This window comes from Mycteria americana, chromosome 2 (assembly GCF_035582795.1).
Source record: "Mycteria americana isolate JAX WOST 10 ecotype Jacksonville Zoo and Gardens chromosome 2, USCA_MyAme_1.0, whole genome shotgun sequence".
Classification (NCBI taxonomy): Eukaryota; Metazoa; Chordata; class Aves; order Ciconiiformes; family Ciconiidae; genus Mycteria; species Mycteria americana.
Window position 1 is genome coordinate 190966 of NC_134366.1, and position 25447 is coordinate 216412.

The 25447-nt window shown below is 50.7% G+C and overlaps 1 protein-coding gene across 1 annotated transcript; it reads left to right on the forward strand.

Annotated features, from left to right (window-relative positions):
- Positions 1-14218: 14218 nt before the first annotated feature.
- ASB10 (ankyrin repeat and SOCS box containing 10) lies at positions 14219-23387 on the forward strand. Its single transcript, XM_075492080.1, has 5 exons — positions 14219-14630; positions 20007-20274; positions 20837-21341; positions 22565-22678; positions 22934-23387. The coding sequence occupies exons 1-5, from the start codon at positions 14318-14320 to the stop codon at positions 23117-23119; spliced, it is 1386 nt and encodes a 461-aa protein (XP_075348195.1). The 5' UTR covers positions 14219-14317; the 3' UTR covers positions 23120-23387.
- Positions 23388-25447: the final 2060 nt, after the last annotated feature.

Sequence of the window (25447 nt, forward strand, 5' to 3'; positions counted from 1 at the left end):
CTGCGCGCACTGTTCGTGAGCGCCCCGCCGGCCCTACAGCTGCTGGAGCCGGTGGCGGCCCTGCGGGGCTACGCTTCGTCCCGGCGGGCGCCGGGGAGCGGTCCTCAGCCGAGCGCTGGCCTGTCGGCGGGGCCCGGCGCGCTGGGACCTCTCCGCCCGGGGCAGCCGCCTCCAGCACGAGCCGGGACGACGTCACGGGTCGCCTCCGTCGCGGGCGGGCGCTCGGCTTCTGGGGCGACGTCGCGCCGGGCCTCCGAGCGCCGCTCGAGTCCGCGCCCGGTGAGCCGCCGCTCCCCGCGCTGAACCGCCGCGGCGGGGCGGGGGGCTGGTCAGCCCCCGCGGCGAGCGGGGCCTGCGGTGGCGGTGCCCTGTGAGGAGCGGGTGCTGGTAGGGCCCGTGGAGCTGGGCCAGAGCTTTCAGCTGGGGCAGGAGGTGCGGAGAGGCTCCTGCTCCGCTCCTGCCCGTCGCCCTCTCCCGCTGCTGACTCGGTACGGAGTGGCCGCTGCCTTGGCCAGCGTGGCTGCGGTCGGAGCGGGTGCCCTGGCTGCAGCTGCTGCTGCAGGCACAGGGAGAAGAATGGGAAGTACAGCTCTCCTCGCGGGTGGGTACGTCTCCAGTGGTCCAGCCTGGGTAAGGGGCGAGAGGAGATGGGAGCTCTCAACGGTGAGAGGAAACAGCGTGCTAGTTCTTCAGGAACCGTTTGGGTGTTTCCTAAGCGGGAAGTGTGCGAATTGCTAGTCCGAACTTGAGGAGGAAGGATGCAAGTGTTCAAAAAGGTGAAGCGTGCTCTTGGCATGCTGCCGGCCACTGCAAGAACCTTCAGCCCGGGACCTACCCCGCCTACGGGTGTGTTGGATCGATGTTAACTAGCGATCCAGAAAGAGGATTGAGCACGAATCTGTCATAGTTTCTCACAGAGTGCTGGTTGAATTACCTTTCACGTGCTCCTCTTTAAGGAAATTACAGGGGAACCTCAGTGTGGGGAGCACAAGTTGGAAGCCTGATACAAACTGGTGAAGTTGCTGCAGTACCTAAATATTCTGCAGTTTTCCAGTACCACATTTTGCAGCTCAAATGAGTTATCTGTAGTCTTGCCCCTTTACAATGAATAAGGATGAACTAGCCCCTGGACTTTGAAGTTGGTTGCTATTAAGGTCTTGTCCTCATCATAAGTATGATGACCAGATGGAAAACTTTTGTGTTAATGATGTCACACTTCAAAGGAGGAAAACTGTAAGTAAAGTTTTCTGTCAAATTAGTTTCAAGAAGGTGGGGGGCAAGATAAAATGTTAAGTTTTCTAAAACCTTTTCAGATATTTATACAATTGGGACCTGTTAATGAAGGGGGCTCAAAGTTGGATTGAAAATCAAACCCAGTTCCCAGAAAGCTGCAACTGGGGTGTTGGAGGGTGGTGTATCAAAAATGTAGTGGAAGTGGAAAATACTTGCTGACTGTAGGCATAAAAGAAGTTAAAAGTATCTGTAGGTGGTAGAGAAATGAATACAAGATTCTACCTATAAAGAACAACAACAACAAAAAAATCTTGGAATGACAAAGTACACAGTAAGTACAGAAATATCATCTGTTTCTAAAACTTTTTTCTATTTGATTAAAAAAAGTTGTTATTAAAACAGAAAAAGCTACTTGTTCGTTTGTAGGTAAAAAAGCTGTTAAAAAGCAGCTAGATGGGACAACTGCTTCAAAGTCAGTATGTCCATAACTCTTACCTGGGTTTTGAAAAAACGGGCTGGAGTTCTCTGCTGGTATTTATTAAAAAAACAATAATACTGGAGTAGCAGGAAATCATAAGTAAAGGATCAGGGAGGAAACGTGTTTCACTCTAGGAAAGGAGGATAGCGTGGTTAAGTGTGGGTCAGTTAGCCTAGAATTAATTCCAGGCAAAATAAAGGAAACCTACTCTAAGACTTGCTTGATAATAAGTTAAGGGGAAGATAAGTAATTGAAGTGGCTTATGTAGAGTCTATCTTATTTTACCAAATCACAGGCTTGATTGATAACATCATAGACTTGTCACAATTTTTAGAAAGATTCACTTTGGCTTTAATTAGCTCTATATGTGAGCTATAGAGCAGCCAATAGCAAGTTGATTTCTCTGAGCTGTCAAGTTGTTAACAGAGATCATAAATGGAGACTTTCCTTCTTGAGTCCTGCAGGAGTTGGTATTCAGTCTTATGCAACTAAAAAAGCATAAGCATCCTGTTTGCTGCCTGCAAGTAAATGTATAAAAACACAGATCATGTCTTTAATCTTTGCATCATAAATTATGAGGTAGTTTGAACTGTGGCCATCTGGATTGTTTGGTAGGACGGGATGAACAGCTGCTGTTTAAAAACAACCAAATACAATTAGGAGCAGAGACTACAGGGCGTACTTGTGGAAAGCTAGGGTCATTCTGGGAAGCAGGGTGGCTTCTTCCACAGTTCTCCAAACTCCTTATTTCAGTTTTCAGGTTCCTGATTGCTAAAAATCCCTCTGTGTCAGTGGAGCGCAGTTGGGTAGAGGGTTTTTCTCATGTTTATAAAACTGTTTTCAAAGGTGTTTTGGTCTTCTGGTGGGTTGGGGGGGGTTGTTTGTTTGGGTTTTTTCCCTCCTGGTGAAAAATTTCTCCCTTTCAGGTAGGGGAGGAAGAGACAGTGCAAAAGGAGCTGGACTGACAGGAGAAATAAAGGGTATTTTCTTTCTAGGACTTGTGGACCTCATCTCTTCTTGCTTCCAGTGGCTTTGAAGAGACAACTTTGTCCTGCAGGACTATAAACTTGGCTAGGACTGAGCGTCCTGTGTTCTGCCTTGGACCAACATGTTATTTATTGACTGGCCCTGTCTGTTTTTCCTTAGGCTGACTGGGACATTTGTATCCCCAGGTGCTTCCTACATGAGTGAGCCAGGGCCCTGAAGGGAGTGTTAGCAGATTCTGTCTGAGACAGTGGTCCACATGGAGCCTGTGCAGCCCACAGGACTGAGTGAGTGCAGTGTCCAGGGTGATGGTGGGGGGTGTGACCATGGTGGGACAGCCTGACTGCCCCATGAGTGCAGCACCTTCACAGGGTGTGCAGGGTTGTCCCCGGTTCCTGCATGGAGATGCCACCTCAGGGTTTGTGGTGGAGCAAAGGAAGGACGTGGGCTATGTTCTGGGTGGAGATGTGGTGGAGATCCTTTGTCAGCTTCACGTTGGGACTGGATGCCTGGTTCTAAGGTCTTCCAGTGGCAGAAATCGGGGCAGGAGTGTCAGGAGGAACCAGAGCTGTGGTAGGTCCCAGGTGACAGTATGTGGGGCAATCCTGGACTTAGCAAGGCTTGTGGAGTGATGCTGAGTCTCATGAGCTATGGAGCTGTGACAGGTGCTTGTCTCTGTCTGATCAGGGTCAGTCTGGCTCAGTTGTGTGGGCCAGACAAGATGTACGTGATGCTCCTAGAGAGAGTACAGGAGGCAGCAGAAGCGGGACTGGGCATATCACCTTCAGTCCCAGCCCTGCTGCTATGGTGTGGGGCTGGCTGGGGGAGGGAGGGAAGAGGTTGTACTGGGTGCTCTGTTTCCTTTTGACTGTAGGACAGCATTGAAGAGTGCTCTTTTCTTCATAGTGCCCTGCCTGCAAGCTGGAACTGATCTTGAGCATGGGTGTTGGAGCAGCATCTCGCCCAACAGAGCTATACTACTTTTATTTCCTCTAGCCTTTGCGGCCGGCTGTGCTGTGGGGAGAAGCTGTCCAGCTGGTGCAGGTGGCAGAGCTGCTGTGTCAGGGCTGCCTGCAAGCCAGGTTCATGGGGGAGACGCGGCTGGATGTGGAGCATCAGAGGCAGGCCTGGGAGAATCTAGCCAAAAAGCAGGATTGTGGGCAGGCTGTCGTTTGCATCTAGAAGGTGAGCAGCCCATCTCCTTGCCCAGTCTGTTCTATTGCTCCCTAGGCCACAGTGTCTGTTTACTGCCCCTTTCCAGCAGCCCTCCCATTTCCCTAGCCATAGGATGTGCAGTCATGCTTTTTGTGGGGTGGAGAGTGCTCATGAATAGCTTGGAGTTGCAGTTCTGCTTCTGCCCTGGAGGTGGTTCTCTCTGACTGCCTGATGTCAAATGTATTTCTGCTGCGTGGGCAGGAGCCCGGTGCTGCCCAGCTCCGAGCAGGCTGCCTGTGGACCATGCAACTTCCCTCTGTGGTACCCTGGCTCTCTTAGCAGATAACTGGTCGTCTGTGTGGGTAAGGTGCTGATTTATGGGGAGATGAGCAGCTGTCTCCTGGAAGTGTCTGGTAGAGCATCTAGGACTGGGTGAGCCCAAGAGGAGTAAGGCTTTAGTGGTGCAGGTGCTTGATTCTCCAATACTGCAATTTGTGCATTCTGCTTCATGTCTTCCCCCCCCTTTTTTTTACCCTAAAGGCTGGAAGGATGGAGTTGGTGATTAGCCTCATATCCCTCTTACTGCATCCCTCTTACTACATCCCACAGCACAGATGCACCAACCTTGAGAGGCAGAAGGATATGGTGAGTTCTGCACTGAACCTGCCCAGATTGCCTTTTTTGCATTTTCCATATAGGGGTGGGTTCATCTTTCACTGTGCAGGAGTCGTGCTGCTTGTTTCCTCACAGTACATCCCCGTGGAGCTGCCCTGATACACCTGCACAAGACTGTCAAACACAGTCTTCCTTTCCTGAGGGATCAGTCTGCATGCTTAGCACGGAATTAGCTTTTGTGAGGACTGCTCCACAGCTCAGCTTCTTCCAGACTGGACTTGTGGCTCCATGCCCCGTTTGTGCCATGATGTTCTAGTGGATCACATGAGATCCGAATGAAGTTGCTTTGGGAGGAGGGGGTAGAATGTGGACAATTCACAAGAAATTGGTCACTGAGAGAATGACCCAGAAGCACTCAGGTTACAGTAAAAAGCAAATCTTAACTCGGAGCCCATGCAGGCAGTCTTCCAAAGTGTCTTGGGACTGCCTTGGTCTATGTGAGTCTGTCTCTCTTTTTTTTTTTTTTTTTTTTTTTTCTTTTTTTCCCCCAGATCTGCCTGTGTCCTTGTAAGTCTCCCAGTGAGTTAGTGCTGCAACACTGCAGCACTGTCAGGTTGCTCATCCCTGGCCCCATGTCTATGTCCATCTGATTTGTTCTTACCAAGCTATATGTGCCCATGGGCTAGAAGCAACCTCTTTTTTTTGCCTTGGCCCACTCTTCAAACCCCTCAAAAAGAACACTATAGTGTGACAAACTGAATCAAAGTGTTCATAAAAATATCAGTAGTGCCTGTGTTCTCTGTTTTCCTTTTTGTAAGAGAACAATGAGTTAAGAGTATGTGTTCTTTTCTCTCGTAGGGTGAGGGACTGTGAGGCAGAGCATCTCTCTGGTTTATGATGAGTGGTGCAGGTTTGAGGGGAGGGAGCTTTTTGGGCAATGGAGGCTGGCACCAGCGTGCAGACCTGTGTGTGTTTCTCTTCCCATGTTGTTGTGTCCCTTGACAGCAGTGCTGCCAGGTGGCTGGTCTGGTGCATCATTAGACACTGTTCCAAATAGCATAGGCAGGAATGGTTCAGCACTCAGAGGAAAATGAGCTGGTGATGGATAGCTCTGGTTATGCCAAAGCTGTTAAAATATGAACCTCTGAAGTGCAGCCAGGGTTCCAGCATGGGACTCATCCTCTCTGTGCTCAGCTGCTGGTGTGTGGGGACAGTGCTGGTCTATGTCCCTTCCCTTTTCTGGTTTGGTCTGAGGTAGGCTGTCTGAGTAATGGTAACGCCAAGTCTGTAACTCATGGCAGCCCAGAATCCCTGCCTGGAGAATGGGAGATGAGTGATGATCAAAGGTCAGACAAACACACCCCTATTGCTGTCTGAGTCTCTGTTATCCCTGATGCTGCCAGCACTGTAATGGGACTGAGGATCCGTGGTGTCCTTGGAGCTGTTCACCATCTATGTTGTCCCCAGCAAGGATTGTTGCAAATAGTTTGTTTCCTTGTTTGGTCTCTTTTCATACTCTGTTCACCCTGGAGTCCTGGATGTAGCCAACAATAATGCTGCCTTCCTTCATCTCCTCTGCTTGGGATTGTGCAGTGTGTGGGGGGGAGGTATTCACAAGTTAATTGTGTGGAAAAAGTAAGTCTTATTTGATATCTGTAATTTCCAGGGCCATATAACAATGGGGGTCAGGAGGCATCCGTGTTCTAATGTCCTCTCCTTGTATAGCACTGTATTACCTGCTGCCAAACATGGGGGGAGACTGAAAGACCTGCTGTCTGGTAAGGTGCTTCCTGATACCTGTGTATGGAGCTGCAGACAGGGACTGTTAGAGCCCCAGTAACTGACTCGAGGTGGCCCTGGTGCTGAGAAGCTTGGGACAGGGTGGAGTGCTTCTCTGAGGCCTGATGACAGAAATGGATGGGGACAAGAAGTGTGTTCTCACATAAGCGATGTGTATTGGGCTGGGCTCAGGACAGTTACCTAGTGGTAACCTGCATGGTCTCCAAGTGGGAGGAGGATGCTTCCGTGTGGCCCCATGCGGGGTGTGGGGCTGGAGAAGAGGATGACATGGGCAGAGTGGCCCCATGAGGAATGGCTGCTGCAGGCCACACGCCGTTTTCCCATTAGCGAGTGTTTAGTTCAGCGTTTTAAATAATTGTGTCCTCGGAATGATATTTAAAATCCATTTGGGAGGCAATGAGGCGGGAAAGTGCCTGTGCCATTGTGATGACGCTGCGCAGGCCGCGCCACACATGCATATTACAAACTCGTTACAGGCTCGTTTACACGCACGCTGCTCACTCCCCACACAACCTCTTTCTGATGCTCCTAATGTGTCTTCCCCACCATGGCTGCTTCTGCTTGGCACTAGAGAGAAATTTACTTGCTAAGGCAGGCCTGGTGTCATCTGCAGCAAGAGGAGCAAGAGGCATGGCCGCAGCAGTTGGGTGCTGGCCTTTGGAATGGGGATGTGTGGGGCATGCCTGATGATGGGATTGTCTCGGGTGTCCTGTCCTTCACCTGTGCTCCATGCTCAATGCAGAACTGTGCTTCCTTTCTGACAAGCCCTTGCACTTGTGTTATTGCAGGCTCCAGACCCTACAGCCCTAAGGCTTTCAGCTTCTGTGCTCTGGGCACAGCTGGGAGAAGAACTGCAGCACCTGTGCCAGGCTGACTATGAAGCTGAGTACCAGCATATACTCTTGAATGTCCATGGGAAGCTGTGTGAGCTGGAGGGGCTAGGCATGAGGGAGCAGATGGAGCAGCAGCTTCCACAGCAGTTCCCTGAGTGCTGGTTAGTGGCTGAAAGGGAGGGTGGCCTTGCTGCTATCCCTCTATCCCCATTCCTTTGACTGCTGCATAGGCACCCTCCACTGTCCTCCCAGCCTGTCCAAAATAGAACTCCTATGTTGTAGTACAAGGCTTCTGCTACCGCTTTATACTTGTCCTGTTGGCCTTGGTGGCATGAGCAGTATTCAGTCTTTTCCCCTTGTCCTCTCCCTCCTGATTATGTTCTGCCCCTTCTAGCCAGGGTCCCAGCTGTGGTTTTGCTTGGTGCCACCTTGTGACCAAACGTTACTGGGGTGAGGATCAAGCCTCCAGGTATGCTTAAGGGCATGCTGGGTTCTGACAACTATGTCCCTTGCTCAGTGACCTTGCTGGCTGCTTTCCTGAATAGGAAATGGATGGCTCTAGCATTCTTTTCTCAGAAAAGACTGCTGGGCAGAAGCAAAGCTGGAGTAGGGGCAGAGGTTGTCAAATCAGAGGAGGAAGGGCAAGGTATAAAACATAGTGCCTGTCTGTGGTTGAGGCAGCAAACGTTCTCAGGAGGTGGAATTTTCCCCCATCCCACTCCAGGGCTCATGAGTGAATTTCCAGTGTGTTTGGGAAACATATGTGGTGGGATGGTGTCAGGATGGAGGGGTTGGGTCCCACAGCCTCATGCTGAAGGGGTGCTAACTGATGTCATCTGGGGCAAGGAAGTGCTTTGCACTGAGCCTGGACGTGCTGCCTTCATCCATGTTCCTGCTAGTAATCAATGGAGCATTCACAATGTACTGCCCAAGTAAGGGGGCCGCATGCTGTGGTTGGAAGGGGACTGGAGCTGCTGTAAGTGCAACACAGATCAAGAAACCAGAAGCTGATACTTAATGGCTGGAACTTTGCAGGGTTTATATGCATATGTTTGAAGATAGTTTTATGTGGTGTATTGCCCTGATTGTTCCCTTCCTCTGCATGTGCCTGTGAGTTGAAAGGCTCCAGCTGAACCTTGCTTTCAAAGACTAGGACTGTCTGTGGTGGGTTTATTCTTCAGGTCACTACATTTCATCTTCTATGCATAGGGCTTTGGGTATCTGCTCTTCACTTGCTGCTTTTTCTGGCTACAGCTGTGGTGAAAGAGGCATGAGCCCATCTTGGGTTTCCAGTTGCTTGCTTATTAGCACGTCTTGGTGTGGATGGTGGACAATGCCAAATGCAGGCATTTGGATTTGCACATGCGTGGGATGCTTGGCTTTCTTTGCTGAGCCCCCGAGTGTTGTCTAGTGTATTGGAGGTGGGGAGAACCTGGCTGCTGTGTCTGCCAAGCTCTGCCAAGCACATTTTTAATGTGCACTGTGGTTCAGCTCATCCAAGCCAGGCTGCGTTGCATGTCTGTCAGCTGCCTGTGCAGCTGCACTCCCCGGGGATGGCTCAGAGGTGCTGTGGGGAACAGGGTGAGCTCTGCTGGGAGGAAGGCAGCAGTTCTTCCCTGATGGTGGCAGTAGGCTGAAACACAAGCAGGGAGGGTATGACATGACAATGAATGAGGGGATGAGAGATGTGATGAGATGTTCTCCTGACAGATGTGGTGTGGGGATAGGGAGGCCTAAGGTAAGAGCCCCAGTGACTTTGGGAGGTAGGCCAAAATGCAGCTCGAGGAGTGAGTCTGGTGAAGTTCAGCTGCCCCATCTTTACAGGCTGTGCCTCATCTTTACAGACTGCGTCCAGCACTATGAGCTGAAGCTGATCAAGACACAGAAGAGAAGAGGTGGAAAAAGCGATCTGCCTGCAGGTGAGGGGTGTGGACCCTCATTGTCTTGAATGTGTCCTATGGACCTTCCTACTTGGCATCTGTGGGTGTTTTGCTTGGAGATGCTGAAGGGATAATGGAAAGGCTTTTTGTGATTCATGGGGTTTGAGAGCAGAGCTCTCGGGCTTAGGAAGGTGTTAATGGCTGTTTCTTCCTGGAGAAAGCTCAATTTGCCACTGCTCTGTGCAACCCGTGTCCATGTACAGGAGGGAGTTAGGCTGGGAATGGCTAATGTGTGCTGTCGCCTCTAGGGACAGTGTTCCTGGATAGAGCCAAAGAACAGTGGGGTGTTAGAGGTGAACCAGGAGTCTGCTGGGTGCTATTTTGAGGTCGTCTTTTCTCCAGGTTGATGATGAGCTGTTGAGAGAGGAGCCACAGATACTGAATCTGGCAGTGGACCAAGAAGATGAGAAACCACACAAGGCAAAGAAGGCAGTAAGGTCAGGAAAAGAGCCCAGTGTTTCAGGCACCATGGGTAGGAATGCATAGCTAGTGAACTACTAATTGAGCAAGGCTGCAGGTAGAGTTGGGGCTGGCTCACCTGGAACTGACTGGGCTAAGTCTCTGCTGGTGTTCCACACTCAGACCCCTGTACTCTAGCTCTGATTAAGGCCTCTCTCACCTGCTTCTGACACTGCAGCTAGCAAAGTTGCTGTAGCTGTGAGTAACCTGAGTTGGGAATGAAGAAAATTTAATTTTTTAAGAAACCTTCGGGGGAGAAGGAGGTGAGACCTAGAGAGAAAGAGGTGGGCTGTCAGCTTGTGTATTCAAACTTTCCTTCCAGCTGGGTTAGAAACCCATCAATTTCTAATAATGCAATTCACAATCCCTGCCATGTGGTATCCTTGTCAGGGCCTCTTCCATGAGAAGCTGGCTTGCCTGTGTCAGAAGTAAGTGAGCCTGGAAAGCTCTTCTGAATTGCTCTTTGCCATAGCAAGCTGCTCCTGAGCAGCAGAGAGGGTATTACTGAGGGTGGCTACTGCCCCAACCCATACACTGCTGCGCAGGAGCAGTCCTGAGAAACGTTTGAAGGACAGGGTCTAACCTGGTCCCCATGTCTCATGGCCCTACTTGTGAATGAGGCCTTCAGCTCAGTAGTGTTGTCTGGAGGATCAGACATGTTCTACTTATTCTTTCCTTGGAGTCTGGTCTGAAGCTCTGTGAGGTCTCTCTCTGCTGCCTCTGCTTACAAGAGGCACTCTTTGTGCTTGCTGGAGTAAAGGCTTTCCTGAAACAGCAGCAGCTGGCTACCACAGTTATTGCATTAACCTTTTACAGACTAGCGGGATCTAGCTGCTAGTCCCCCTTCTTATGCTCAGGGTACAGGTTCTTGTATCTACTGTATTGTAGAAGTGTGTACTTTGCTTTTGGCTTCAGTCTAGCACAGCAGCTTCTGTATACCCAGCAGGTTTTAACAGTAAAACAAAACCAGGGTTTATTAATGCTTAAGGTAGAGAATTAAGAGCTAATAGTCCAAGATCTGAAAACAAAGTGCACAGTATGGGCTCCAGTAGCTCACTAGGTGTCATCAGGACCTTTTGAAGGTGGCAGCATTTAATACATCATGTTAGTGTATACAACCAGCTATAATATCTGCATGAAATCATGGTTTCCTGTGTAGTGTCTGACCCAATAGGGCCATATGCTACATCTTTAGGCTTGTAGCTTACACAGATGACTGCCAGTAACAAGGTACTCTCCCTAAATCTGTCTTTTGGGGGCAGACATGCTTTGTCATGCACATGAGCATGCATAAATGGACACACTTGCATTACTGTTGGGCTAGAGATTCCAGTTCCAACACCCTTGCTCTGTCCCACATCATGGACAGATTTCCACCTTGTCTCTTTGTACCAATTTGAGTAGCTGCTGCATGGCTGGGTACCTCAGTTTTGTTTTAACATCTCTCTCATGGGGAGATAGATGGAGTTATCCACTCAGCCTTGTTCTCCTTGCTTTGTCCTTAATTACTGCTTCTTGTGGGGAAGGTGTGATGGCTGGAGATGTACCAACAGTGGGTGGTCCCCACCTCTAGCAGGGGTGGGTGGGTTGGGGGTGGTTGCTTATGCACACTCTAGGGAGTGCCTTCCCAAAAGCCAGTGACTGTCAGCCTCTGACCCCCCATGCAAACCTATAGACAGGACTTGGTCCTCTGAACTCCTCTAATATCTCTGAGTATGAGACATTCCAACATGTCTCATGCTCTGTTATACAAGAAATATGCTGTAACCTTTCTGATTTCACTCTGTTCATCTTGGCCCCCAACACAAGGCAGGCGTAATCATAAAACAAATAGATGATTTAGTAAGAGATAAAAATCTCTTGCAATAAGAGCAACAATGTTTAGAAGTGGACAGATCACTGAAAAAAAAAATATAGTAACACCTCCCCCCTGCCCGAGGATGTGCATCTTCTTCCCTCTGGTCAGCCTTGGGTTGTGGGATTGCATGTGATCCCCTTCACTCTGACCTTTGAGGACCACCTTCTTCCTCAGACAGATCCAAAGCATCAGAGGAAAGACTTGCTAAAGGCCCTGAAATCATTGGGGCCAGAGAACTGGGTGCTGCTGATCTGTGCATCAGACAGGGCCTGTGCCCCTGATGTGAAGGTATTATGCAAAACCAGTGACGAGGAGCCTGCTTTTTTTTCCCTACCCAGACTATGCAGACCACTATGGAATGTGCAGTAGACTGGATTTGAAGTGCAGTGGGGTCAGTAACTGGATTTGAAGGTAAAGCGTTGTGCCAGTAGCTGGACAACTCCTGCCAGATGATAGTGTTGAGTGGACAGATGGTCCTGACTTCCCTCCTGTGACCTGTCAGGCAGAGCAAGCAAAGGACCTCTTCTGCTGTGGGGCCAGGGCAGATGCCAGAGGGCTGTCAAACACAAAGGAAAGGCTCTGCTGGGAGGAAGGGCGGTGTGTATGTGGATGGTTGTGTTTTGTGGGTTTTTGGTGGTTTTTTGTTTTGTTGTTTGTTTAGTTTTGGTTTGGGTTTTTTTTTTGTGGTGGGATGTTTTGGGGTTTTGTTGTTGTTAGCCATGGGAATGGGAGGAAATCTCCAGGTACAAAGACAGAAATGCACACCCACTCAGCCTCAAGGTCTGTGAAACTGCCTGAATGTGAAAGCACTGCCTGCTCTCTGCCAGCATTCTGGGTCTGATGGCTAGGGACCTGGCCTCAGGCCTAGTAGTCAGGGTGTTCCTCCTAGATGCCTTTCTTGGATGGTTGTAGGGTGTGTGAATAGTACTAGGTTTGTGAAGGACTAAGTTTGGATTCTGTGCCCAGGCCCATGGCTGGGGGAAGCATGATGCCATTGGTTCCAGTGGCAGGAGCAGCAGGAGGTGGAAAGACAGGTTGGAGAGAAACTAAGAGTTCTCCTTGGTTTCTCCTTTTCCTAATCTCTAAGAGAATCCAGCCTTCTCTGTACTCCAGGTTCCCCAAGTTGGGGCTGTTGCACTGAGCCCCTCATCTGACCAGAGGAGACTGGCTCTTTGTCATGCTCTTTCCACCCTTCCTGCCATGGTATCCTCTCGTGGGCTCTCTGCTTTGTTTGGAGACCTGGCAGTGACTGATCCAAAAACAAGTGGGATGTTCTTATCAGCAGGTTGGCATCAGTGCCCTGATCAAGGTGTCAGATGGCTACGGCCGAGGCCACATAGCGCAAGCTGTGTGCATTGGTGCTGATAGTGTCATATCCTGCAGCTGGCCAAGAAGCATGTGGAAGTATGTGAGCTCCTGCAGCTGCTGAGCAAGGTGGGTCCCATCTACAGGGAGGGGAGCCTGGTGGAGTCTGCAGGTAATTCAGCTTGGGCTCTCTGCCTTCTCCTGCTTGACTGTTCCTCTCTAGTTGGTTTCAGCCTGATTGTCCCATTTCCTTTGTGCTTTGGACAAATGGCCAGCCCTTCCTCCTGCCCCAAGCCCATTTCTATCTTCTGTGCTGTGACCCTCCTTTGCAGCCTTTTTTACCCCCTGCATACTTGTTCTCTCTGCAGGACTGGTAGATGAAGATAGCCCTGGGTAAATGTGGCTCCTTGGCAGGTCCTGCAGCAAATGAGGGGGTGAGGTGGGCCCTGAGCCCCTTCTGAGGATCAGCAGATCCTTCTGGCCAGTGTGCTCTAGATGTGCCCTCCTGTCCCACCTGTGCCTGGGCATTCACTTCGTTAAGCTTGAATGTGGATTCCAAAAGTGGGGCTGGAGATATGGCCACTGCATCCTTCTGGAGAACAAGTGTGCCTGTGACCCCAGTGCTGCACCGGTGAGATGCTGCAAAGTGCTCATGGGCATAGAGTATCTGTGCAGTGGGAACAGGGAATGTGTCTGACAGCTCTTGAAGGCAGCCAGCAGACCTGGTTCTTGGACTCTTTTGGGTCCCATAATCCTTTTCTCTGCACTGGAAACAAGCCACCAAAAGGAACACAAGCAAAGCCTAGCTCTCTGTCTGATCAGCACCTGCAGCCACACCAGAAAGAACTCCATCACAGTTTGGAACCAAGTTGACAGGGTAAAGAATAAATGGGCTCAGATTTAAAACAAACAAACAAAAAAACCCCTCCCTCCCAAAGAAAAAAGCAACAATAACAACAACCCCTCCCCCAAAACACAGCCCCCAAACCAAAGAGAAAAAACACCCAAACAACCTTCTAGTCACATATATATTTAATATTAACAAGTGATACAACTTGCCTGTTTTGCAGGGTAGATGGTGCAGTCCAGGAGATAAGTAAGGTGGGCCAGTGTGATGGCTTCTAATGAAACCTCACTGTCCAGTGGGACAGCATGGTTCAGGAGAAAGTCAGTGGGTCAGTGTAGCAGGTCCAGGTAGAGGTATGTGGTCTGTGTGGGGAAGGCCTCTGTACTCAGTCCCTTATGACTTCCGACACCACTTCTGCAGCAGGCCTTTCCCTAGCTACCCCCTACTGCGATTGCCCCTACCTTGCTCTGTTTCTTTCCAAGTGGAGAGCAGGGGTGTTGCAGAGCAAACAAGAAAGCACATAGAGAGTGTTTGAAGGCTGCCTCCTATCCCTCTCCTGTGCCTAATCTGTGCTGGTGATTGCAGCCAGCAGCTGAAAATAAGCTCTTGGAAGGAGGGGAGGTGGTGAAGGTGAGCTGCCAAGCAGGACTATTTATACTGGGTGAGTCAGGCCTGTGCCTGAATCCAGCCAGACGCCGGGGAGCTGGAACCCAGGAGCAACCTGCAAAGGACGTAGCCTTGGATAAGAGGCTCTTGCCTGCAGCAGCTTGTTTACTGTAGGGTTCAGACTTGTCCTGTTTGTTCCCTGTGATGGACAGCACCTTTCCCTTCAGCTCTGCCACACAACGCTTGCTGCAGCTGGATGAGGAGCAGCTGGATCAGTGGAAGTACTCTCGGCGTATAAGGCCCCAGTACCACCACAGTGAGCACAGCCTGAGCCCAGTTGGCCAGGGATGCCAGAACAGCCGCTTGGAGCCACTGGAGTGCCGGGATCTGCTGGTCCAGAATGCGCTCTTCACTGGGGACCTGGAGATGGTGCAGAAGTACTTCACCAAGAGTGCAGCCATCAATCTCATCATTGAGACCAAGGGTGATGAGCTGCGCTGGACTAGCAGGAAATTTGGTGGGTGTGCAGGGCTGGGACATGTCGGGGATGGGAAGTGCCCAGGATGGGGACTAGAGAAAGAGCACAGATGCCTGAGAAAAGTGTTGAGAGGAATGGAGACAGGGTGGTGGAAGAGGGACTTGGGAAGAAAAGTGGTGGAGACAGGGTGGTGGAAGAGGGACTTGGGGAAAAAAAGCTTTTGGATGAGGAAGGAGGATTCGAGGGCTGTAGAACAAATGGTAGCAGGCTTGTTGAAGTTGGCCAGAGGCAGGTCTACTGGGAAATGATGAGAACAGGGCCCTTGGAAGGGCTGCTGGAAAGGAACTGTCCTGCTAGAGATTGCTGGGATAGATGTGAAATATGTGTGAGGTGGAGAGAGTGCTTGGGTGAGAAGGCATTAGGTGGTATAAGGATGCTTTTCCTGCCTTATGTCTTAAGTTGGGTCTGTCACTTCAGTTCATTAGAAACTGGAGGCTGTGACATGCTTTGGGAAGAGCAGAGAGGTCTTAGCGGTGCCCTTCAGGCAGAGCTTAGCCGATATCCTGAGGAAGAGGCATGGCTGTGCTTCAGCCTTGTAGGCAGCTGCTTGGGGACCAAGCCAGAATTGCTCTCTATCTACCTATTCCTGCTGCTGTGGTGAAATCCGGGTGTGAAGCAGAGCCATTGCGATCCCTGCTCCAACCGCTGACTTTAAAAAGCTGCATTGGGGTTGATGTGGGAGGGTTAACAGTGATCAGCTGGAGGGGGGCTTTGCTCCAGAAAAAAAGCATTTGCTGTTTTGCTTGCTTTCACATGTGGGCTTTGCACCCTGCAAGCTGTTCTATTCTGTGGGACGGATTGGGCAAGGGGAGCAGAAATCTAGTCTGCCAGAGAGATGGTGGAAGTGAGCTTGTCCTGAGTGACAGGAGGTAGAAGCTGTTCATCCTTGGTGTTTCCTCCCATCTGTACACCTCACTGTACCTTGCCCAGATACATCTTGTGGCTACCACACATGCTTCCACGCTCTCTGGTCCCTTTTGCTTACCTTCTCATCAATGTCATCTATGAGCTTTTCAGTAAGCAGCATAGCTGATGTGTTAAAGGGAGAGATATGCTTAGCAACCTGGAAGTGCACATGTCCTTGCTGCTGTCTGTTAGTAGTGTGGTGCAGGCAGACTCCCAGAACTTAAGATGGGGAGTGTCAGGTGTGGAGGGGCCGTAATTGCACCACACTCTTCCACAGAAGGTTGGTGGCAAAAGCCCCAGTGTTCCAGAATGGAAGAGCTGTTGATGAAGGCCACTTTCCCAGAGGTGTGGGTTCTTTTCAAGTGTCCTGGCACAAAGCTATGGAGCACACTGATAAAGCTTGACCATGACTGAGTGTTTTGTGGGGATTCACACTAGCAAGAGACAAACAGATAGGGTGGGCTTGCAGATGCAAGTGCTGCTACTTGTGGGTGGTGAAGATTATTTACTGAGTTCCAAGACTTGTACAACCCAGGTTTTGAATTGCTACAGTCTACTTAGGAATAAAAACACAAAAGGTATTACCCTTTGTGTAACGGAGACCACTTGTCAGAAAGATATTAATTGCACATTTTAAATCCTGTCTTATGCTGGGCTGACAGGCACTTGAACAGCAAGTCAGTCTGCTTGTAAAGATTTGTGCCGCAAAGAAAACAGAACAGCTGATGTAAAACACCTTCACACAGAAATTGCTCTTATCCAAAGTTTCACGATGTGAAAAACCCAACCATACAAGATCATTCATCAAGCACAGACCAAAAATGTTCTGCCAAATTTATCAGATAAGGGTATAGAACAAAAACCAAAGCAAATCTTCATGCTACCCAAGGCTTTGGTTATGCATCTCACTGGCCTGCAGGACAGTTTCTTAAAACTTACCCAGCTGGTGACCTTAAAAGTAGATTCTAGTGACCTGGTCTTGCCTAAGTCATCTGTACCGATATTTTAAGAAGCCCAGAGGAAGTGTAAATTGTATGGTGTTACTGACACTAACGCACACAGCCCTTTGCCTCCCTGGTGATGCTTTTGTGATTGGGAACCTCAGGCACTCAGAGGATACCTGCTTATATCTTTGGGGAAATAGAGGATTCCATCAGGTGAGAGAGTCTGCCAGGCACTTCCCTCTTTTTACCCTTTCATGCACTACATCGTAACTAGACAAGGTGGTGAAGTCTGCACAGGCAGAGGATGCTGGAGACTGTCAGTATAGAATTTGGTCATTTATTTTCATTACTGAGAAGGGTATAGTTCCCCATCTTACACTCTTCTCTGGTCCCCCAGGTAATTGTTGCTTGGTGGTCTATTGGGGTCACTTAACTTGTTTTTAGCTGCATGATCTGAATAGTTCCATGACACAAAATTAAACTAAATACTACTAGTCTTCCATGCAGTTTGATGTGTTCTTTAGAATATATGGTGTTGTGGTTTAACCCCAGCCAGCAACTGAGCACCACACAGCCACTCGCTCACTCCCCCCACAATAGGATGGGGGAGAGAATCAGAAGAGTAAAAGTGAGAAAACTCGTGGGTTGAAATAAAGACAGTTTAATAGGGAAAGCAAAAGCCGTGCACGCAAGCAAAGCAAAGTAAGGAATTCATTCACTCCTTCCCATGGGCATGCAGGTGTTCAGCCATCTCCAGGAAAGCAGGGCTCCATCACGCGTAACGGTGACTTGGGAAGACAAATGCCATCACTCCGAGCATCCCCCCCGGTCCTTCTTCTTCCCCAGCTTTCTATACTGAGCATGACATCATATGGTGTGGAATAGCTCTTTGGTCAGTTTGGATCAACTATCCTGGCTGTGTCCCCTCCCCACTTCTTCTGCACCTGGCAGAGCACGGGAAGCTGAAAAGTCCTTGACTAGTGCAGCAACAACTAAAACATCTCTGTATTATCAACACTGTTTTCAGCACAAATCCAAAACATAGCCCCATACTAGCCACTATAAAGAAAATTAACTCTATCTCAGCTGAAACCAGGACATATGGTCTGAATGAAATGCACACAATGCTGACGAACTGTGAGCAAAGTGCACTGTTCTGTAACCAAAGTAGGGGTAGGGTGGGTTTATACAACTAAGTGAGGACAGGGGAAAATGCCATCTCGGGTGAAAGGACAGCAGTGAGGAACCCCAAGTGAAGGGACTGTCTGAGGATGGGAAAGAGAGTACTAAGACCATGCAGGAGTTCTTTGCAAGGCTGAATTTCAAGGAAAAGTAGGAAGGGGTGTAAAGGATAATTACCTTCTGTGTTTTTACTTTACTTGTAATACACCGATTCCCATCCTTGTGCCTGTTTCTACCTGTCCTTTGGCTTTAAGCTTTGATTAAAAAGAACTTCCCTGTGGCTTGTTTAAAAACCTGTTCAGTGCCAAGGGCTTGGGTGGAATGAGCAAATGGAGGTGCAGTGCTGGAGATGTGCAAGGAGCCAAGGGCTAGACAAAGGTGTGCTGGTGGTGTATGGAGGCAGCTGGGTTGTGCTGTTGTGGTCTGGGCAGCAGCTGGGTGACAGCAGGCTAGTTGGGCATGAGACTACTTCTCTTGCTGTTTTCTTAGCGATGTCCTGTCTCCATTTCTACCCTTCAGGCTACTCTGCTACCCTGCCCTGCCTAGGGGCTTTCCCTTCACAGCCAGTGGCTGCAGAGATACTGCTGCCTGAGAGGGGTGTCCTTACTAGCCTCTTGGCCCAAACGTTTGGTCACAAGGTTTCCCAGAATAGAACAGCTGAGACCCGAGCTGTACCCAGCCTGGGCCAAGCAGTGATGTGACATGTCCTCCCTCCCTGTGGAGCGCCCCAGGGCAGACAGGCAGCCTGTCAGCTGGAGCACAGGACACTGGTGGGGCTGTACCCACAGGCTCAGAGCCTGGCTGGTGAGGCAGCAGCAGGTCCTGCCCTGGCTTCTGCGGAGGGTCTGGGTACTGCATCATGGGTAGTATCACAGGCAGAGGAGACAAGAGTCAGGAGCCCATTTGCACGCGGAAGGTGGATGGCCCTGCCCAGGTCTACTGGCAGGCCCTGCTGGCTGGGGATCAGGGGACTGTGGCTGAGATCCTCAGCGACCCTCAGAACAACCTGAGTCCCAATGCTGTGTTTGACACCAGTGACCTGGAAGAGTGGAAAAACTACCGCTTCAACTTCCGCCGGCTGAGTATGCAAGGGATCAGCGGGCAGGCAGTGTGGCCCAGCTGAATAGGGGCTCAGAGCCTTTTGCTTATGCTGCAGGGCATTACTATTGCTGGGATTGTGTGTTATGGGTGCCGTTTGGGTTACAGAGGAGTCGGGGTGGGAGTGAGAGCACTGGGATGTGGTTGGGTTCCCCTGTGCTGCTTGTGGGAGAGTATGATTATGCCTGGGAGCGTGAGGGGCATCCGGGGTACCTGGCCATTCTAGCAGGGGTTTGTGCAAGTGCTTGGAAACTGCCTGGGTTCCCCCATGGGGCAAAGGAGATTCAAGCTCCAGGTTGTGCTCCCTCTGTCTGCCTGGCTCTGTCTGCGTGCAGTCTGTGCTGGACTGCTGGTTCTCTCTGTGGGTTGTGCTGGGCAAGGAATTGTCACAGCCCTGCATTAGGTCCTTGAGATGGTTCAGTTTGAACCTGGCTCTGGGAAACACAGTTGACTGCATGCTGCTTCTGTGAGAAAGAGGTGAGAGGTATGTAGTGTTGAACATGTCATGCAGTCTGGGATGTCATCCTCCAGCCCAGCTTGGAAGGGCAGCAAGAAGCATGATTTAAGGAGCCCTTTTCCTGTAACAGCTGCAGGCTGTTTGCCAGCAGACCGCACCAGCTCAGCAATGGTTCCAGCTGGGTCAGTATCTTTGAGAGCTGGCAGGTTTCAGCTGTTGCTCTCTCTTAGGCCCTAGATGTCCATAGCTGCTGAAGCTTGCTTGTCTGTGCCATGCTCAGGGCTTGCCTGAATCTCCTGTGTGCATTGGCAGCCAGCTCCAGCACATCTTTGTTTTACTGTGGTGCTTCATGCATGGTGCTCTTCCCAGCCACCTTGCTGCTTTCAGCTCTGCCTGTGTCCCTAGGCCCTTCATTTGCTGTACTCCTGTCAACAGAAACCCTGTGCTGCATGACCAAGCTGCAGGTGAAAAGCACACTTTCTGGTAACAGCCTCTGCCCCAAGGCTCCTGCTCCTTTGAGCTCCCTGTCAGCATGGCTGTGGAGTCTAAGAGTCATCTCCAGATCTTCGCCTTTGGCAGGGCAGGCCAGTCCAAAGGCAGGGACCTTGCAGAGCAGGGACTGGCAGGAAGAGGCAGTCCCTTGAGGGGAAACCTGAGTCTCTCAAGAGGGGATGTACATCAGGTACCCTGGGGCAAAGGGCAGGTCTGGGCCCAGTGCTTTTGTGCACTGTGGCTGGACGTGGCTCCCTGACCTCTCTTTCCCTGCAGGACTGTGGTCTCTGAGCTATGAGCAGGAGCTCACCACACCACTGCACATCACAGCCAGCCGGGGCTACACAGACTGCCTGCGGCTCCTGCTGCTCAGGGGTGCTGCTGTCAACTTTGCACCGGGGGGTAAGACTGCCCTACACGAGGCTTGTGCAGCAGCCAGTACAGACTGCGTGCGCCTGCTGCTCAGCTTTGGTGCTGACCCTGAGGCTGTCTCTGAGGATGGCTACAAGCCCCTGCATCTCTGCAAGAGGCCAGACTCCATCAAGTGAGTTCTACCCAGGTGGCACAGTGGGCCTCCCTCCCCTTCGAGCCTCATCCTGTGTAGAAGGGGTCCCTACTCATTCCTGCAGGTGGGCTGGTGGTTGCAGAAATGGCTGCTGAATGGGGTGGCATTACTGCATGTTCCTGGACCAGAATCACCTCTGAAGTCCAACAGATGACTGCAAGCTCAGTCCTCAGCTGATGCAGCTGAGCTTGGTGCTGCTGTCTTGCTACCCACCAGCAATGCAGAGCCGATGGTTCACACTGTGAAGCTCAGGGCATGCGCTATGCAGGCAGGCCTCTATGGGTGTGTGGGAGCAGACTCTGGGTGTGACGACACTTACTAAAGATGTGTGGAGAATTAGCTAGACCTAGGATGACAGTACCTCTGCTCACCAGTCATCCTGGCTTAAAACCACTACTCCAGGGCAGGAGGAGCAGGAATTTTTGGACTCTTGGGAAAAGTGAAAGCTGTGGGACGGTACAGACATGGGAGGTGGGGGGGTGGGAGGTAGGATAGGAGTTGGAGAGGAGAGCCTGTCACTGACTCATCTTGGCCCACATAGGTGCATCCAGCAGCTGCTGCAGCATCGTGCCAGTGTGAACAGTCGGACAGAGGAGGAAAATGACACAGCGCTGCATGTAGCAGCACGGCATGGCCTAACAGACCATGTCCAGCTGCTTCTGCACTATGGGGCAGAGCTGGAGGCAAAGAATGAGGAGGGGCAGACACCACTGAATGCTGCCTGTGCTCAGCCCCATCAACCCCAGGACATGGACCGCTACTACCGGGTCTGCCAGCTGCTGGTGGAGAGTGGTGCTAGCATCAATGCTGCAGATAGAGACCGCCAGCACCCACTTCACCTGGCCTGCAAGAACGCCAATGCTCAAGTAGCAGAGTTGCTGCTGGCCCGGGGTGCAAACGTCAATGTCATGAACTACAGCGGCAACACGGCACTGCACAATATCCTGCAAGCAACTGCATACAAGCTAGAGCACCACCCAGAGCTTGTGGTGCGAGCCCTGCTCAACTACGGTGCCATCCGCATCTGGCCTGGCTCCCTCCTCAAGGTGCGGGCCTCACAGCTGGCTGGGAGCATGGTGGGAAGGGAATGCTGTGAACATCAGGGCCCTAGCAAGGATATTTCTGTCGCAGCAGGGCTTGTTCTGTGCCAGCCTGCTTGCCATCCTGCCTATCTCTTCCCAGGGGCTAGGGGAGGGGGAATTGGCATTGCTGCTAAGGGATTCCCTGAAGTTTTTGCCTGGGGTATGTTCTCTGGTAGGACTCTCCTGCTTCTGTCTGCTAAGCTGTGTGGACAGTACTTACCCAGTTTCCATAATCACTTGCCCGGGGAAGTGTTGGCCCATTTCCTCTTTGGGGCATACCCTCCAGCTCATGCTGTCTCTGCAAGACACCAGCAAACAAAGGGTTAATTTCCTGTCTTAATTCCTGAGCAGTGCAATAATTACCCAGCCCAGAGATCAGCAGATTGCTCTCCCCTTTGGGAAAATACAGGAAAATCAACAATTAACACTAATTAATCTCCTATTAACGCCAGATAATGAGGATCACTCGTACAGCCGGAATAGACTCTGACAGCTACTGCTGGCCTGGGCCATAGGGAGTGGGAGCCAAGAGGTGGGGGGGGCGGACTCTACCTCTGTGCAGCTATGCATGGGTGGGGTGTGCTCCAAAGGCCACACTAGTGGTGTAAGATACACAGGACCAGCGTGTCGCCTGCACCTACATGTGTTGTTAAAACATGGGCATGGTACGCACCAGAGATGGGTCACGCAAAATATGTGTGATGTCTTCCTGGGGCTCTGTGTAGCAGCTAATATGGGCACAGTACTACTTAGGACACCCATTGCACACAGCACAGATACTGGATGTCTCTGCAGCCCCATGCCGAACAGGCACAATACATCCCTGAGACCCCTGTGTAGCCCTCAACAGAGGCATGGTATGTCTTAGTCTTGCTGCACGTAAAGTTGGTGTCAGTCCTTGCCTCAGAATGGTTCATGCTCTAACTAGAAAAATGTGAGGAAAGGAGCCTGGCATAAAGCAGACTGTTGGCTGCTTACAAACTACTTGCAGCAGTGAGGCAGATGAAGGACATCTGCATCCTAGCCATGTACATTTGATCTCCTTGGACAGCATGAGGGAAGGACGTTAGTTCAGGCCCTAGATTTACCAAGGCTGGTTTTGAGCACGTGCAGTTTTTTAGAGGTGAAGGTGGGGCTTGCAGAACCTTGCCCAAAGGCTGTGTTCATCTGCTCTCTTCCTGGCGCAGGTGCTGCAGTACTGCCATACCTGCCCGCGTGTCATCGAGGCCCTGATGAACAGCTATGATCACGTGCGTGTCTCCAAGGACTGGGTGGAAGCGGTTCCAGCGGAGGTTGTACAGGTGAGGGAATGCATGCCGCTGGCTGGAGAACATGCAGCTGGGCTACTGCGGCAGGGTGCCAGAGGAGGCTTAGAGCTGAAGGGCAGGGCAGGGCTGGAGCTGTGTGGAGATTTGCAGGGCACAGGGGTGGTGTTGTTGGAGGACAGGGAGGATGCACCATAGCGAATAAGGTAAAGGTATGTCTGGTTCTACCTCTGTTCCCAGGGTGATATCTTCAGCTTTATCTGCCTCTGGTCCTCTCTTCTCTCTCTGTAGAAATACCCACGTTTCTACCAGTCACTTTTCTCCCTGGAGCAAAGACCTCGGTCCTTGCAGCACCTGGCTCGCTGCACACTCAGGACCTTCCTGGAGGGCCGGTTGCTTCTGGTCCTGTCTCAGCTGCACCTGCCAAGTGCCTTGCACCGTTTCCTGCTGCTCAGCTTCGAGGATGTCCTCTACTAAGGGCTGCAGTTCCAGTCCTACTGTGCCTTTCTGTGCAGATGTTCCAACCTTGCCAGTGCAGTCTGTGCCTTCCCAGCTAACCCCTTCCCCTTGCACACCTCCTGCCAGGCCACATCAGCCCCCCCGTGTCAAACCTATCACTGTGTCCCTGTCCTAGCCAGCCTTGTGCTCTGCCTCATGCACCTATTTTGGAGCGTCCTGTTTACCCATACTAATCAGGACAGTCTCTAGACTCACTCAAAAAAGCAAGAGATGGGGATTAGGGCATTTTGTGGGACAAGGAGCAAATATACGGCATTAATCACAGTTTTGGTTGTAGGATATCAGTCTCCCTGTCCCAAATCTACAAACTCTAACCTGAATCAGGCAGCTCTGGTGCCTTGGGCATTTGTTGGGATCCTGTCTTCAGTCAAGTTGTTTACAGTTTGTACCCAAAGGTGATTGGAACAAACCCTAGTCTTTCTCTATGCCTACCAGAGTACAATTTCTGCCTTGCCTTGAAGACTGCCCTGACAGAGCTCATCCATGTGACATGCCATGCATAGTGGCACGTGCACTCTCAGACCTATGCATCCATCCATTTCTCAGAGGACACAGGGGAATGTGTGGTAGGTGTGGGGCTGAGGCCTCCCAGACAAACACTTTCCGTGCAGCTACAATGTCTGGGGTTGCCTGGCTTTGCAGCTTGGGGCAGGACAGCAGTGCTTGTGCCAGCACTGAGGACTTTGATGTGGGGCGAGGAGGAAGCATGCCCTGAGAATGCTGGTCCCCTGGGTACACAGCAGCCGGCCCCTACGACAGTCCAGCTAGCATCTACCAGAGCACGGTACAGGTCCACACGCGGCTGCCTGGGCTGCACCGCCCTCTAGGCAAGGTAAAGGGTAACATTTGTTTCTGCGATTTAAAGACACAGTTGTAAAGAAATCAAAGCACTAATCATCCTTTAAAGATTTGCTGTAAGCTAACCCCGCTCCTGCTTCTGACTCAAGCAGTGCCTGAACGGCTGCTGGCTGGCAGAAGGTACACTAGGGCAGCACTGCAGTTTGCTCCTCTTGGTGCACTGGTCTTTCAAGGCCTCTGTTAATGTCCACATGGGTGCCAGGACACTGGAACACACAGATCTGAAGGCTAAGGAGACCTATCACCACCTTACACAACTAGACCATGCTGCTCTGAAGTAGCAAGCTTGAAATAACTATGTGAGGTTCAATGTGCCCTTCCTAATGCACTCACACCAGTAATGCACCACAGCATAAACGCTAATGGGATACAATAGGAATGTGTTCACATATTACAGGCTTACAAAAGGTGTCGGGAAACCAGTTGTGGCAGCCTGTGTGTGCCGGTACTGCTATTGCAGTGTAGAGATGGTATAACTCAAAAAGGTTTAACAATGTGCTTTATGACACCCATGGGCAGAGAGGTGAGGTGTTGGCTCGAGGTGATGTACCAAGACTATCTGCAAAACAGGGATGAAGGGAGCAGGAAAGTCAAAGCTTTTAAAATACCTGGATAATGGCTCCCACTCTTACCAGGCATCAGTAGTGTGTTTCCCTTGAACCAGAGCAGGAACCCAGCCTGAAGTCACCACCTTCCTGCTGGCTGTGCTCGCATGTCTGTTCAGGGTGATCTGTTTATTTTAGGAGTAGGTCCTGTAGTCTTATTCCCAAATTCTAATCACCACTTCATAGTGTTCATTTTTAGCCAGATCATGTCTGTGACTGGGGGAGGAGCTGAAAAAGGAGGGTCTGTCCCTTTTGGTGACAGCACAGGCTGGAATTGCTTAGCCTGAATGGATATTTCGGTATGAAGGCAGTCTGCAGAGCAGTACATGTGGAGCTGGTTTACCAGTCTGTTTTCTTTCCAGCACTGTCCATATGCCTGCAATAACGTATGTTCAGTAATGTGTACTCAGCCACTAAGATAATATCACCTTAAGGACAGGGAAGGATTGAATTTAATGGTTTGCTTTATTTTGTAATTGTTTCTTGCAGCTGTTAGACCTAAAGCCGCGCCTCAGGTCTTGCTGATTACTTTTGCTAGTTCTGAAGTCTGCTCTGCATTTGAGTCATGAGGGCAGCTCAGGTTGAAAGAGGTGAACCTACAGTGTTTTGTTTCTGCAAATACAGGAGCATACAGTACCACTACATACATGGGCAGGCCAACTCCTGGCACTGCCAATTGCTCGTTGGACAAAGGCATCTTGGCATAGACAGGCAGCTGTTGTAATGAAGGACCCATACTGGGACTGCAGGTGAATTTCCAGAGTTCCTTTCAGAGCTACCAGGTTTGCAGGCAGGGGATCCCAGCATAAGTGGGAGTGCTGAG

Bases quoted from the DNA above. Each gene is read 5' to 3' on its own strand.
- ASB10 (XM_075492080.1), top strand. From the start codon at position 14,318: ATGGACAGCACCTTTCCCTTCAGCTCTGCCACACAACGCTTGCTGCAG. The intron at 20,275-20,836 runs GTGAGTTCTACC...TGGCCCACATAG, and splicing joins AAGAGGCCAGACTCCATCAA to GTGCATCCAGCAGCTGCTGC. The intron at 22,679-22,933 runs GTGAGGGAATGC...CTCTCTCTGTAG, and splicing joins TTCCAGCGGAGGTTGTACAG to AAATACCCACGTTTCTACCA.